Genomic DNA, 15,959 nt, shown 5'->3' with positions numbered 1-15,959 from the left:
TGACTGAATTAATAAATAACCATGAATTTTTCTAATATTAGGAAAAACTGTAATCTGTTAAATTTGTATTACCATTAAAGGTGGAGTCAAATAACAGCAAAGATCTGAATAATAACGGGACAGCCAAACAATGTCAAACTGAGCCGACCTTTCTCGCTTACGGCTTTACTAAACTATTATCTCTTTCCGTCAAATATTTTGACATTCAAAAGAAAATGGCTAATCTGAAGCCGGCAGGGTGATGACGTATCTCGTGACAGGCGTAAATTTTGCAGTAACTGCTGTCAAACGTCACTTTTCCATACAATAAACATACAAAAGTGACGTTTGACAGCAGTGGTTGCAAGATTTACGTCTGTCGCGAGACACGGAATCACCCTGCTGATTTTATTCGAACTCTCTGTTGAGGGTCTAAAAGTAGTGCTGTCAATTTAGTGTAAGTGTTATTTACAGATTTATTCTTGTACATAAAACTCTAAATTTAATTGACAAATCTAAATTCAAATCAAAAATCTTTATTCATATAGGCCTTTTACAGGCACATATGAAACGCTCACACATATTTGTTAACATTATTCTGAGGTGGATGATGATAACATTCGTTAACTGTGTTTCAATCTTAAGCTAGAAAGGTTCCAAACGCGGCCTTCTTCTTGAAGAAGTCGACAACAAACTTAGTCGGTTTTTGTTTTGCTATCACCATTTCACAGCCAATAAAAATACTGCATGCCACAGAAAGTATGAGACACTATTACCACCTTTTAGAAGGTGGGTGGACCTGTTTATTTATTGCAGACATTTGGCCACGAGCTTGGAATCAAATTTGCTTGGCCGATTTTATTGAATATTCAAAACGCAAAACTTTTGCCAGAGAGTATAATACATTCTCTGATAATTTCAAGTCACGGTGGCTTGCAAATTTACGACCAATCACACAAGACCACGTCTAATTTTGTGATTGGTCGCACGCAAAACGGAATTTTGCACGTCATCGCAGACGCAGGAGAGGCGTTTTACCATTTCTAAAATTAAATATTTCCAAAAAATCCGTTATTCATGTATTACAAGTACGAAGTAGTATTTTTTATATTATATTTACTACCATTATTACCATTATAAATACGCAAAATATTTTATTAAATTTAAATACTGCAAGTTGCAACTATGTGTAAAACGCTTATAAACGGGCTAGATTTTTTAAAGCATTTTCTAGATTCATTTGTGTTGCTATATTATGTTGCATTATACATTACTATAATATATTAAATCTATGATATTATAGTTGCTTTGCTGACTTAGCCACATTTCAAGAAAAGGCAAAATCTATAGCCCATTTACGAAACACTTAAGTAATTGTAGAAGCATTATCAAAGAGTAAGAGTGAAATAATGTATGAGAGAGCCTCGAGTTAAATATAAGGACGATCTTTGTAATTTTTCACCGAATCACATGATTGTAAATGTGTTTTTAAAAGAAAAGTTATGTACTCAAAATAAATAAACAGACAGATGGATTTCATCTTTTATTTACTTTACTCTACATTATTATTCTGCTTATAAAACATTTTATTTAACAACACAATAAGGGAGAAGGGTGAGGAACCTGTATTTATTCCTACTATACATTAATGACCTACACAATACAATAACAATTTATCATATTCAAACAGTAACATTTCGTTGTACTATAACATAATACAACTTCCCAACGCGACGCTTCTAGTAAGTACCTAATGAAACGGTGTGAATAAAAGATACGAGTGAACATGATTAGTGTATCGTGATCATTAATGTCTGAATTCAATAGGTACTTCTTTGTACTTGTAAAAGGCTATCTCTCCCATCAGAATAACAATTGCTAGTGCAATACCAAAAGCCAGTAGGATGAGAGCACTTGAAAACTCCCTCAGCGTCACGTTGAAGATGCTGGTGTCGGGAGTATGAACGCATGGTGGTTTCGGCTCGTCCCATATAGACTTTAGTCTATGCATCAATCCTGCTTCGTAAATCTTGCGAATCCTGGAAAAAAAATAGGAAAGTCCTTATACCTTTGCCTTACCCAATATATATGGCAGGTTACCTAGGTACCTATTGATACTAAAATTATATCTTGATGGCACATATTATGTAGATTGCATAACTGCTTAACCTGGCTGACGATCCCGGGAGATTTAAAAAATTGTTGTCATAGCTCCACTGATCTGAGCGAAATTTTGCGTAGAAATAGCTTGCATTTGGTTAGATGTATAGGATACTCTTATCCCGGAAAATTATAGGTTGCTGCCGGATTTTTAAAATACCACGGGCAACATCTAGTATAATATAACATATTTATGTCCATTTAGCAATCCTAGCTGAAATGCTTCCGTCAACACAAATTAGGTCCTTTTGTCGGCATGGAAAGCAAGCAGTCTTACGGAATACAAATCGTATTCGTTCCATCGGCTAAGTTTGAACTAAATTTATTTATTGAACCAGTCACCCAGCCAGCCTGAACAAGATGTTAGGAATAACGTTGTCTTCGGGATGCAGGAAAAGCCAAAAAGTATCGATATACCTAGATCTAGGTCTAGGTATTTTATTAAGACTCTGAATGCAACTGCTTAGGTGTTTCATCGGCGACAATGGTGTATGCTATTAAAATATAAATCGTTTTGATACATCTCTATACGGATGTATACCTATAAAAATAAACCGAAAAACTATAATATTCTACAAACCTACTTGGTCTTGCGTTTGAATCAGGTAGTAAAATCGCTTACCCAACAGCAACATGTTCCCTGTAAGGCGAGTGTTTCGTCAAAGCTGCCGCCATGGTTTGCGGAGGATACAGCTGTATCTCATGAGCGTCACATATCTCCCGCTCGCTGAAAGTCCTCTTCATGATCCGGTAAGCTGTAACGCTGTCTACGTGGAACGCGAATCCGCCGGCTTTGACCAGCGACATTCCTTGCTCCGGCGTGAAGAAGTTGTAATGGCGACTTGTGGCTATCTTCTGGTGGTACAGTTCCAATGCCACTGGATCTGTTGTGCGCTTGAAAAAAAAATGGAACAAGAAAGTTACTGGTGATTGAAGCATCGATTACTTACGCGCAGCTGAGCTCTGCATGATCAAATCACTAATAAAAGATTCATAGAAGAACAAAAGATACCTATAGGTACATAGCTTAAAGAGTCGTGAAGCTGAAGATGTAGAAGATGGTCGTTGGTCACAATTCCAGCACCATGGTGGCATGGTGCTGGAGTTGTGACCTCCTACACCGAAAACCGGTCTCAACAAGGAGGACAAAAAAGATCGAGCTAGTCGTAGCTAGAGAAGCAAGAAGCTGTTGGACCTAAGCGGCAGAAGACCGTGAACTTTGGAACTCACTATTAACATAAAAGGTTAACCCACTACTATCTAAGACTCTATCATCATTAACCACAAAGTGGGATTGCTGTCAAAGCGAGATAATCATCATGGGATAGGAATAATTTTTATTAGTAGTATATCTTTATGTGACAGAGCTTATCCGGGAAAGTACTACCGCCATTCGTATTTCTGCAGCCAAGCATTGCTGTGTTTCGGTCTAAAGGGCGTGGTTGCCGGCTCAGGTTGGTTGGACTGGAAGGCAATTTGTATGACATTTTTCTTGCATGCCTTGCGAAGTATTGCTCTGTTTATATGCGATGGTATTCTAATAACTATAAGGTGGATCATCCGCTTGGTCCTTCAATTATTATAAAAGAAGAAGGTGTATATTAAAATAACGTTTATTTCGGATAAAATTCCATAGCTTTTGATCGCAGTAAGATCATAAAATTATTTATTGTTAGTAACAATTATTATTAACTACTAGCTGTTGACCGCGACTTCGTCTGCGTTTGATTTTTTTTTTATGTGGCAATTTAGTTGTAGTTCTAAAAAAAATTAAAGTATTCAGTATCGCTAAGCCTTAAATGAGGGGTTCGCTGCTGTCCGCTGAGGAGTTCGGTCCTCTATCTCCAACCACAGTTTGGGCAAAATTAAACACATATTATAACCTCTATAGTACAAAAATAATTATTTAAATCGGTTATAATTTGTCGGGGTTATGGTGTAAAATCGTTAAACACTCATCCCCTCTCCCAAAGGAACGGAGCTTAATGTCGGGATAAAAAGTATCCTATATTACTTCTAACACTTCCAAGAATATGTGTACAAAGTTTCATGAGGATCGGTCAAGTAGTTTTTGCGTGAAAGCGTAACAAACAAACTTACATTCACATTTATAATATTAGTAGGGATTTTATTCATGAACATAGGCCAAACATATCTCCTAATCAAGGTAAGGACCCTCTTGAGCACTTGGTGTATGAGTGCTCAAGAGGATACCAACCCAATGCTGCATAAAGGGATACCATTTATTGCTTAATATTTTCAAAACACTGTTGGAGCTTCCGCGCAACCTGCTCATCATTGATGCAGACCTTTTTCTATTGATTGCGTAAAAGTAGAGTAGACGTAGTAATAGCGTATTGGGTAGACATACTAGTCGCATGATGCGCATCTGATCGCATGCAGGATCACGATCCTAAATCGAAAACATAAAATACCAGACTAAGTAATGTGAAAGGCACATACCTTGAAGTAATCTGTATTATACAACACATCCTCCACTCCGGCCTTTAGGTTGCTGTTCAATAGATCCTTGAGATTTCTGATGCTCTTTGGTGGTTCACGCAGAAGAGTGGACACGACAGTCGCGTTGTAATACTGATATAAAGTCAGTGAGAACACAAAGGTCATGAATATAATGATTTTCATTGCCAACGAACCTCTGTCAAGCGTAGAACCTTAAATAATAAATATTTTGGTATATATTTTTTATCTAAAGTAAGTTATTATATAGATAGGTATTTGAAAACTAAAATGAATGTACAAACCTTGCTGGCTAACCGCACTAAAAATAAAAATAAACGCCATGGAGGTCGAGGAGTCCCCATCATCGCCAGGTTCTCTCAAAATTTTGAGCTTTAGCATAACACCTAGCGTAACTCCAATCGCAGCCAGGATACCTATGATGCAGTACCACACTATATCTGTCAGCGGACGAGTGTATATCGTTGAGAAGCCACCGGGGTACTTTGGATGGCGTAGAATGAAACATGGCCTGCCATACAGTAAAGATGCATTAAAATTGGGTATCCCACTTCTGATTTTTAAATTAAGTAAACTTTGTCTGAATAAGTACTCAGGGGCATATGCAAGGAGTCGGGCATAAACTATTTTTGTTATAAACGAGGTATTTTGGATACCTCGTTCTGCATTTGATATCGCGATATAAAGAAGCGTATAACTTTCGCGTAACATAACACTACATTTCTTGCAGAGACCTAACCCTATATAACTAAAGGACAAGCTAAAATTGATTAAGTGTAATTTGTGTGCCAAAGTTATGATTTTTATGTTACATAGGATAAAAAAAGAAAGAAAATTAAACTACCCACTAAAAGACGATAAAAAACTTAACAAGATTCAATTTCTATAAGACAAGTAAGTAGTACCTAGATTGCCATGTTGGGGTAATATAATCTATAAACTTGGCCCTGTCCGATCTGTAGAATATAGGTGTGCCGCCGATATCAGCTTCGCGTCGCTGGAGGGAGCCCACCATGCCATCAAAACTGCCATTTCGTAAGTAACCCCACGAGTTCGTTCTTCTTAGTTCATAGCTAGAAGTATTTAGTAGGTAAGTCATGCATATTTATAGCATTTTCTAGAAGCAATTTCTCATTATTCTTAGTACTTATATAGTAATTTTATACCTAAAATTGAATATGTTCGCCAGATATTTCACCAACGTAAAGAATTTCAGCTTATGCAGTGAGTCCACTATCGAATCCTCCGGTCTGGTTTGTTCTAAGTAGTGTTCAAATGTTTGGTTTATGATAGGATCGACCACCACAACAACGCATTTCAAAACCACACCCATCAGGTCATACCTTTTCTTCTTCTTCAAATACAATTTCGAATCCCAGTGCCCTACATGGTTCACCACAAAAGAACCTTTTGTATAAAACCCTTTGTTATAAACTTCGTGCAATTCAAACATATATTTTTCACCGCTTCTAGTGATAAGAATTACGTCAGAGTTGATCTCTATTGGAAACTTTGATAAAGTGGCTACTGTGGAAGCGAGATCATCAGTTCTAATCAACCATATGTATGAACTCCCAAAATATGATTCGTCAATAAAACCCAAACTTGTACTCCAAAATTCACACGATGTGTCTAAAATTACTCCAATTTTACTAAATCCAGTATGCGTAAAACTCATATCCAATTTGAGAGTCGATACTTTGATATTGTTATAGTTTAAAACTTTCTGATTTGATACGACATTGTAATTATTGTTGCAATACAGAATAATGCCATTTTCTATATTTTTCAATTTGAAAATGCCTATAATCAAATAAATTGCCGAAACGTGCCACATATTAGAGGCAAAAATTGAAATAAATTCATCTTATCGTCGTTGTAAATAAAGAGCAAATGAAATAACGAATATTTAATCTGCTTCGCCGAGTTTCATATGACAACAAAATTGCTTAAGAGTTATTACAGTCATCAGAATATGATGAGTTAAATGTGTAATTATGCGAAGATTGCAGTTTGATGAAAAGTTGCTTAAAAGTTTAATACAAATGGTTTGTTCTACAATTGCGGTTACCAAAGGCCTATGATTTTAGCCATTGAATAATAATGACCAAGTTGATAGCTGTCATTGTATATAGTATCTATTATTTTTTTTATTCTTTTTTCCTTTCTGGCCTCTTCATGACATACAGGTATATATATTTTTATTAAGTATGTATATTTTTGTACCTAATTTATGTTTATTATTGAAACTAAAAATTGAAACTAAAATGTTACACAGAATATCAATACAATAGTAGAAAGAAAAAGAAATACAACACAAAAAGTAAAACAATTTCACATGAATTGGTTAACATATTAAATTTGTAAAGCTGAACTCACATAATATTGATATTTGCCTCTTATTATTGATAACCTGTGGACCCCACACTAGGTGACCTGTATCGTGGGGCCCAGTTAATAGATTGCCAAAATTGATTGCTCGGCCAAAAAAGAGAAATTGATGAAGGTGACAGTTTTAAATTAAGGCATTAATGAGGTAAGAATCGAATAAAATAAACAAATTAGCCTGTGTATATAATATAGTTGGTAATAATAAGATATATATTATTTCTACATATATAAATTATTTAAGTATTACTTTGTATACACCGTAACCCTTCTTCATAACTTCATGTACTCAATTTAATTTCGTAGGTCGCCTGTTAGAGATCGCTTTTAAGCGAAAAGGCCGCCTATTGTACCTATTTTTTTTTTCAAATGCTTGTTTTTTTCTTTTTTTATTTGGAGTGTATTTCATTCATTCAATAGTACCTAGAACTACCCTTCTGTAATATTATTAATGCAAATGTTTTTATGGATGAATGGATGTTTGTTAGTTCTTTACTAATGTACCACTTTCAGATTTAAGACAACCAACCAAATTTAAGATAACCAGAAGATGATTAAGTTCTTCCAGCAAGCAAACTGCTGCTGATCCTGGCGGGAACCAATACTTTCGGAGAGATCTAGACAGCGGCGTCACAATAGATCGCAACCGGTCGACGTAAAGCCAGGGACCAGGCGAATCTGAGCCACAAGAAGTCCTAATAGTCTCATCGATTACACCTACTCCATTTTTTTCATTGAATAAGAAATTATTAAAAATATTGAAAATTGTAACGAAATAGACATTTTTTAGCTTTAAAATACAATATGGTTTATTTCAGATGATAAAAAAGCAGCGAAATACTTTACTTATCACGTCAACTTTGGTTGGTCTCGGAATTCTCGAGATATCGCTAAAGACGCGGCTCTCTAAAGTCGATTCAGTCGAGTATTGGTTTCAGAAGAAAATATGTATTTTAAAGAACCATTAGAAATTTGTTATTTACGCCTCTGCCGCCCATATATTCGTTTTCCTACTGACCGAATATATAGTGGTATAATGTGGTTCTACCAGTAGGTGAAATCGGCGGGCCCTTAATGAAGAAATAATTTTTTCTGTAGATGTGTTTCCGGTTCGGTAATGTACATTTATCCAAAGTTTATGACAATAAAGTACATTTGTAGTACAAATAACGCATGCGGGCCACTCCTCATAAGCCCCTCCCACCAAGAGCGTTTTCGTATGGCTATTTTTATTTTACTCCCGAAAAATTGTTGTAGTGCTTCGTTAATCATGTAGTCTGCATGTTCAACTACGGATTATGGTGTCCTCGGTTCGATTCCGGTGCCGACGCGTAAAAAAGATGACATATGCCCGTTTTCACTTAACCTAGGAAACGCTTAACCGATTTAAGCGTTTGATTAAGCCTAATGATATAGGCGATATCTACGTATAGAAAAAAGTTTCACCAACTCTTAGGTGTTAACTATTGGAGAAAGGTTATGTTTAAGAATTTATATTAGGCGTTAGTAATTTAGGCGTTCGTTGTTAGTGAAAACGGGCATTATTTACCTAACATATAATAGAGTATGTTCCCTAGATAAACAGACAGACAAAACTTTTTTTCATGTCTGTAATAATCGGATTTAAAATTGTTGTTCAAATAGCCAATATAATATAAAGCATATGAAATAATCCTAAGATGCAGACTGACACTTCTTTTTTATTTATTTCTATAAATTCTTTACCACGCTTGTTTATTATTTATATACACATCTCAAAGATTACACAGAAATTGTTACTAACATTATACTATGATAACAAAAAACTAGCCTAAAAGTAGAGGAAACATTGTGAGGAAAACTGACAGCCTGGTGTTCTTAAAGTATCCTTTTACCCAATTTTCATTTAAAAAAAAAGGAATAAAACAACAACTTAACCAGGACCCTTACGAAGCAGTCCTTTATTCCAGAAAATTTCTCCGGCCTTGATACAAGCATTATGGAACTTTTCATCTTTGAATACTAAGTATGCCTTCGCCATAAGGTACACAGTACCTGGAGCACTACAACACCAGTGAACAAGTTTATGTTCAGGCAAACCTATCTCCTCCGTACAACAAGGCCAGTTGCCTTCCTCAGTCTGCAGTGACAAAATATAATCAACAGTACATTGAATATCAATTGCAAATTAAAGCACATCACAAAAAAATAATGTTTCATATTAATAAATTGTAATTTGCATGAATAAATAATTCAATTCATGTGCAAATAATTAGTTTTAGTACCTATTGTAATTAGTTTTAGTTTCACACTAATAATATACATCTTGAAATGGAAATGCTGCATTATCCGGTACCAAAAGATCAGCTAAAAAGCATACAGTTCCAGCTGTTCCTTCATACAGACTCTCTGGATTATCAGGAAGCCTGGCATCCCTCAGAAACTCATCAGTACTCATAAAGGCAGCAAATGAGTTAGCCCTATAAAGATATTTCTCATCTCCTGTTAATCTGAACAAAACGAGAAATACATAACCATTGCCTGCAACACCGTGACATATTCCAGGACCCTTACGAAGCAGTCCTTTATTCCAGATAACTTCTCCAGCCTTGATACAAGCATTACAGAACTTTTCATCTTTGAATACTAAGTATGCCTTCGCCATAAGGTACACAGTGCCCGGAGCACCATGACACCAGTGAAGAAGTTTATGTTCAGGCAAACCTATCTCCTCCATACAACAAGGCCAGTTGCCTTCCTCAGTCTGCAGTGACAAAATAAAGTCAACAGTACATTGAATATCATTTGCAGCTGATTTATTATGTTGCAAATATCCAGGTACAGATAATAACATCTGTAGTATGAAACTTATGCCATGAGCTGCGCCTAGATACTCAGTGTTATAATAATGGTACATTAAAGGGCATGAGCTCCCATGTTTTCTTGAATATTCACGACCTGAATCAATTATCACATCGCATATTTTATATAGCTCTTCATTTGTAAATATCTGTGCTTGTAACTCGCGAGATGCCCACAATGCTCCAGCTAAATAACCAGCGCGACCAACGAAGAATTCATCACCACCGCATTTCAAAAATTTTGGATTTAAATACTGACCATACAGCGATTTGTAAGTTTTCAAATGGTCAGAGAATGTCTCGTCTCCTATTTCTCGTTTTAAAACCGCCGCCAGTGCGTGGGTACCGGCGTCTCCGAGAAGGAAAGACGTTTTGTCGCCCGCCGATGTCTCTATAGCTGGGGTTAAGTATTCTACTGCCTTCTCAATATAACTGCTTTTATTCGACGATAACAACGGGTTTTTCGACAAATAATAAAACATATAAGAAACGCCGGTTATACCCACGTAAAGCCCACCGTCCACATTTTTACGCTGCGGCAGTAGACGCTTAGTTATGTTTTTAGTGTGCTCGTTTATTTGCGAGATTATCAGATTCTTATCCAGAACCAGGCTCGCTCCTTTTTTGTAATCTTCGTACGGATTAGGAAAAAATCGAACCATGTTGAGGTACGGTGTTGCAGCGGATATACAATTGCGTAAAATTCGAAATAAAAATATCTTTTCAAGCAGTTTACTCATTAATTGGCGTCTGTTTAATCCAGCTATAATCCGACACTTCTTTCAAAATAAAAGTAAAAGTACGCTTATAAAGGTCAGTGATTTGATCATGTATAGAAAAGCAAAACCAATACACTTGAATTTAGAATTGGTAACATTTTTTGCTAATTTTTTGTTTTAGTTTTTCTCACAGACCCACTGCTGTCAATTTTAAAACAGACGAAAAACCAACCTCGACATAAAAAGCATGGCTGCGTTCAAATTAATAACAATAGTGCCGTGTTGGTGTTGTAATACCTAACATATTGACGGTTGCTTAGCAACAGTTTACGATAAAATGGACCAAAACTGCCTTTTGTACGAATTTATTATTTTAATAGCACTAAAGTCACATGAAATGGGGCCAATTCAATACTAAGACTTATAGCTTTCGTTTATAATGCCTATTACATACAATCGTGGAAATGTAAGATTAATATTTATTTTTATTATGTGATCTTTATTTTAATCGTTAAAATGGTTTACATCATTTTTCAGGTAAGAAAAATCGGTTTTCGAGCTAGAGGAAGATCAGCACACTCTTTAGATGTTGCTGGCCCACGAGTTGACACAGGTGCTGGAGGCGATGGACGTGTATTCTTACATATACGGCCTGCTTTGGCTGATTCCAGGTCTTCATTGCAACGGTCAAACACCACACTCACTGGGTAAATAACATATTTTAATATTATCTTCTGGGTATAACTAAGCATACAAATATCATTTATGAATGAGAATATTACAATAAAGTATAAATTTAGGTTGTTGCTGAAAGTCGACCGACAATTGTCTGATTTTATACATTCATGTTATAATGACGGCCGACTGGAAAATGTTTGTGTGATGAGCATGAATGTTTTTCAGTGTCTGGGTATTTACATGTATTTTATTTATAAAAAAATATTCATTAGTCATCTTAGTACCCAAAACACAAGCTAAGCTTACTTTGGGGTTAGATGGCGATGTGTGTATTGTCTTAGTATATTTATTTAGTATTTATTTAATTATTTACTTTAAGATTAAAAACGAAATAAACCTTCTAATTTTTTTTACTTTATGTTCATATGGCTCTCTACAACTGTTTAAATTTTGAATACCTAATTATTTAATATTTGAAGCGTTTGCATAATATATCGAACAAAATTACGTATACATTTATTTATGATCCTCAGAAATAATTACATCTGCAAAGAAGATATAAAAGATGAGTCTGTTAATTTGCAAGCTGTGGGCGAGGGTAAAGTACAGTTATCTCGAACCCCACAAGAAAAAGACCGTTTGCCCGACCGAATAAGTTTGGATAGGTAAGTAACATATTTTAAAAATAACTATCCAATTTTTTTCATTTATTCTTAAACTTATCACATACCTATATTACTAACACTACATAATTTACAGGCGTGGTCTTTCATCCATACCACATATAGTTGGTGAACCTGGATTACGTCTCCTATCTTTACAACACAATTTGATTAACACATTGTCCGGGCTTTCTCCTTTGGATTTGAGTAAACTAGTTTTTTTAGACGTGTATGACAATCAGATTGATAAAATTACGTCACTTGAGAAACTTTTTAGCTTAAGAGTTCTTCTACTGGGCAAAAACAGGTAATATCACGAAATGTTTTGTTCAATAGTAGATTTTATGATTGCTTTGAAGTGCTTATTTACTAAAAATAATATGTTTCTTTTTTAGAATTAAAAGAATAGAGGGTCTGTCCAATTTGCTTAAACTTGAAGTGCTGGATTTGCATGGTAATAGGATAACAAAAGTAGGATGTTTGTCCAATCAGAGTGAGCTTAAAGTCCTCAATTTAGCAGGCAACCAAATAAAATGTATCGGACCGATGGATCTTCAGGGATTAGTGTCTTTGCGTGAATTAAACCTAAAACGAAACCGTTTAAGGAAATTACTTGGTTTTCAAAATACAATGAAATTACAAAAACTGTATCTTGGTAACAATGATCTACAAAGGTAAAAATTATGGCTGGTCTCAACTTACTGAATTCATAAATTTTAATTTATAAAGTAATTTAAACAGCTATTTTTTCCTATTCAGTATTGAGGATGTTTCATCGTTAGCTGAAGCTACGTCCCTCACAGAAGTTTCTTTGGACGGTAACCCAGTAGCTTTAGGTGGCGATTGCACTCCATTTTTAGTATCATATCTTCCAAATCTAATTACATTAACAAACATGCATGTCAGTGACCAGGTAAGAATTGTATTTATAGTAAATAAAAAACGCTTATGCTCAACATAAAAGAATTAAAACGTTTATTTTATGCACTGTTTTGATTGTGGCAGGTTCGACATGCTGCCATGGCTTGGCGCAATAACAAGGAAGCTGCTCATGCAGCATACTGTGCATTAAGTGGTTCGGCTCAACAAGCTGCTAGACGTGATCAAATAATAAATAATGCTCGAACTAATTGGGAACTACTCAGGTTTGACCACCATTGTAATCAATTTAATATTTAAATCTATTACTCATTGGAAACTCTTGTGTTGTAATGATGTCATCAAATAACTCATTCTATTTTCAGATCAGAGAACAAATGCTTTGTAACTACTGCTACAAGCCCTGTTAAAAAAGTTGATATTGAAAAAGATTTAGAAACCGAATCTGTTGACAGCACGCATAGTGGTGAGATTCAAACTGTAGAAACAACTGTTATTCCTGATTTAATTGCGTCAACACGAAAAATAGACAAAGAAGAATCAGAATGCAAAATCAACAACATTAGTACACAAGTTTTTTCTGATATTTCCATTCCAAAACCTGTTACGCATAAATTACAGAGAAGCTCAACTGCACGGAAACCTTCTGAGAGGCGTGTTAATTTTTCTGAACGAAGCGCCTCTCAAGATACAGACGCCTCCCATTCAACATCTACTAGCAGTGATGTTAGATTACCACCAATTTTATTGCCAATAATATCTTCACTCGAAAATGTTAAACTAAACGACAGTACAGAGCCCGTATTAAAAAGATGGGAGAGTATTTCTAGTGTGGAACCAATAGGCGATTCTTCCTTTAGTTCTATACCTTCTACATCTAGTGATAGTGAAAGTGATACCAATAAAAGGCAACTTCGAAGGGTTCCAACAGTATTAAGACGAAGAGAAAACTTTGGTACAATGCGATCTAAATCAGTTTGCGACCCAGAAAGTCGGAGAGCGAAAGCAGTCACACGGATTTCCGATAATTGTGAAAATACCAGTAATATTTCGTGTAGTACAAACTTTGGATCTGTTGCGACATCATCGACATCAGGAAGTGACAATAATAGCAAATGTTTAAAAAGACAAGGTTCTTTAAACAGTAGATCAAATACAAGAAATATTCGTAGTGCAACGATAACAAGAAGAAACGAAAGAGCTTCTTCAGCGCACCGGGCTTCAACTGCGAAAGCTAAGTCTACTAAAAATTTAGCGAGCTTAAAATCATCAGAGCCAGTACCTAAAGCACTGCCTCAATGTAAAGATAGGGAACAGGGTGTTGATTATCTTGTTGAAGTTTGTGATGGTATTGTTAGTGCGTGGGGTGCTGGAGCAGTAAGGCGACTGGCTCGTGATTGGGATTGGGAACGAGCACGTACTGTAACTCGTGCAGCTTTTCACTACGTACATTTTCACGCTGTTGCTCAGTCTTTACCAGAACTAAAAGCCAAGTAAGTTGTATTCATTAGGAGTACTTATATAATATGCATTAAGCTCCATATCGAATTTTTATTATATGCCTAAAGTAAAATTATCATTTATTTTTAGATTTCCTAATGTTACTCACATATCTGTACGCGCAACTGGACTTCAACATTTAGGTCAATTGCATGCCTTAGCGGAATTGCGAGGTTTAACTGGTTTAAATATAATGCCTGAAGGAAACCCCATTTGTGTCAAAATTTGGCGAGAATATACTGTGTATAGACTTGCTCATTGGGGCCTAAAAGAAATCAATGATGAACCGGTATTTAGCTTTTATTTCATTGATTATCAAAAATTGTAAAACAAATTACCTAAAAAATACATAAGTATACGTTAATAAGTACATAACGATTTAATCTTTTGAATAGATTACGGATGAAGAAATAAAGCTAGCTAACAAAACATATAGTGGCTTAAGTGATATGGTGCTCCGTGCACTTCCTGACGCGCCGCTGCAACCTTTATTGTCGAGATTAGGCAAAAGTGGAAATAGCAGCTCCAGTGCCAAAGCCTGGCTAAGGGCTGCAGATCCAGCTTTACGTGATGTTATAGCAAAAGAAGCGCTGCAGTATAAGAAAGGACATGTTTCGCAGGTAAATGATCCTCAGTTTATGCTGATTAATATGGCAAAGTGTTTGTTTATTTGTCCGTCCTTTACGCCCCATCTAGGGAACCAATCAACTTGATTTCTAGCTTAGAGTTAGTTGAAATGACGGAAAGTAACAAAGGCTACTATTTATGCCAAGAAATGAAACTGTTCCCATAAACGCGGACGAAAAAGTGGGCAACTTCTCGAACTTCTATAATTTATAACTAATTACTAAGGAATTTCAACAGGAAGATATGAGTTGGAGAGTCCGTGGACGTGGTCAATTGTCGCACGTGATTGAGCTAGCATGTGGAGCGGCTATTCGTTTACGCACCCTTGAACTTCAGTGGCCTACAATATTCGTGGAAATGATTGAAGAAGTGTTAGGAGATTTTGCTAATATGGAAAACCATGTTAAAGAACAAATGCGCATGCTTACGGACTCTTTGTGACACCTTTTGCTAGTTGTACTTATTGAATTTGTAGTGCTCAATTTTTTAATCTATTACAAAAACTACAGACCCATATTGGTCTGGGTGCATTTTCCACGTATTTTTAGAACTATAGAGAAAATGATTTTACTATCTGAGATTTTATTAGTTATACATACCAAGTGAACAGCACTAATTAATTAAAAATGATCTTGATGATTTATTACGAGTATATAATGTACAATATGGATAGTAAATAAATATTTTTCCTTCACTATCCAAAAAAACCTTGTTCCTAAAACTAACAATGAGGAGTCGTTAATCGAGGAGTTAAAATCGATCTTCACTTAACCTTTCCAAAATTTTCTTTCGTTAAAAATATCTTATTTATAAATATCGTTTTGCAGTTTTCAATTATCTTTGAAAAATGTCTATTTGTTAGTGAGAAACTGGTTTCCTAATCATTAATTGATATTTTAGAGTTTATTTATTAATACTATTTATACACTTCACATTTTTTGTTGAAAAAATTGTATTCCATTCGTTTCTCGATATTAGATATAGATATAATAGCCCATATTTTCGGAACTGATACAATATTACTTCACATAGTTGCTCAATAGTTA

The 15,959-nt window shown here is 35.4% G+C and overlaps 3 protein-coding genes across 3 annotated transcripts; 1 reads left to right on the top strand and 2 right to left on the bottom strand.

The window, feature by feature from the left end:
* Positions 1–1,584: 1,584 nt before the first annotated feature.
* Positions 1,585–6,792, bottom strand: LOC120633531 (ionotropic receptor 75a-like). Its single transcript, XM_039903764.1, has 6 exons — positions 5,787–6,792; positions 5,526–5,693; positions 4,905–5,131; positions 4,603–4,814; positions 2,762–3,033; positions 1,585–2,018 (listed from the first exon to the last, which is right to left on the bottom strand). The coding sequence occupies exons 1-6, from the start codon at positions 6,455–6,457 to the stop codon at positions 1,787–1,789; spliced, it is 1,782 nt and encodes a 593-aa protein (XP_039759698.1). The 5' UTR covers positions 6,458–6,792; the 3' UTR covers positions 1,585–1,786.
* A 2,458-nt stretch (positions 6,793–9,250) lies between these two features.
* Positions 9,251–10,756, bottom strand: LOC120633382 (lanC-like protein 3). Its single transcript, XM_039903585.1, has one exon. It carries the CDS (start codon positions 10,586–10,588, stop codon positions 9,299–9,301), a length of 1,290 nt encoding a protein of 429 aa, XP_039759519.1. The 5' UTR covers positions 10,589–10,756; the 3' UTR covers positions 9,251–9,298.
* A 239-nt stretch (positions 10,757–10,995) lies between these two features.
* LOC120633220 (leucine-rich repeat-containing protein 49) lies at positions 10,996–15,543 on the top strand. The gene is made up of 11 exons (XM_039903372.1): positions 10,996–11,033; positions 11,105–11,274; positions 11,779–11,910; positions 12,005–12,214; positions 12,303–12,581; positions 12,667–12,820; positions 12,913–13,052; positions 13,152–14,279; positions 14,377–14,575; positions 14,682–14,906; positions 15,151–15,543. The coding sequence occupies exons 1-11, from the start codon at positions 11,007–11,009 to the stop codon at positions 15,352–15,354; spliced, it is 2,868 nt and encodes a 955-aa protein (XP_039759306.1). The 5' UTR covers positions 10,996–11,006; the 3' UTR covers positions 15,355–15,543.
* The last annotated feature ends 416 nt before the right edge of the window (positions 15,544–15,959 follow it).

The sequence above is a fragment of the Pararge aegeria genome, chromosome 21 (genome assembly GCF_905163445.1).
Source record: "Pararge aegeria chromosome 21, ilParAegt1.1, whole genome shotgun sequence".
Taxonomy (NCBI): Eukaryota; Metazoa; Arthropoda; class Insecta; order Lepidoptera; family Nymphalidae; genus Pararge; species Pararge aegeria.
The sequence above is the reverse complement of the archived record's forward strand: the minus strand, read 5'-3'. Positions and strand labels throughout refer to the sequence as shown.

Bases quoted from the DNA above. Each gene is read 5' to 3' on its own strand.
- LOC120633531 (XM_039903764.1), bottom strand. From the start codon at position 6,457: ATGTGGCACGTTTCGGCAATTTATTTGATTATAGGCATTTTCAAATTG. The intron at 4,815-4,904 runs GTTTGTACATTC...TTATTATTTAAG, and splicing joins TAGTGCGGTTAGCCAGCAAG to GTTCTACGCTTGACAGAGGT. The intron at 2,019-2,761 runs GTAAGCGATTTT...TTTTTTTTCCAG, and splicing joins AGGGAACATGTTGCTGTTGG to GATTCGCAAGATTTACGAAG.
- LOC120633382 (XM_039903585.1), bottom strand. From the start codon at position 10,588: ATGAGTAAACTGCTTGAAAAGATATTTTTATTTCGAATTTTACGCAAT.
- LOC120633220 (XM_039903372.1), top strand. From the start codon at position 11,007: ATGCCTATTACATACAATCGTGGAAAT. The intron at 14,280-14,376 runs GTAAGTTGTATT...ATTTATTTTTAG, and splicing joins TTACCAGAACTAAAAGCCAA to ATTTCCTAATGTTACTCACA. The intron at 14,907-15,150 runs GTAAATGATCCT...GAATTTCAACAG, and splicing joins AGAAAGGACATGTTTCGCAG to GAAGATATGAGTTGGAGAGT.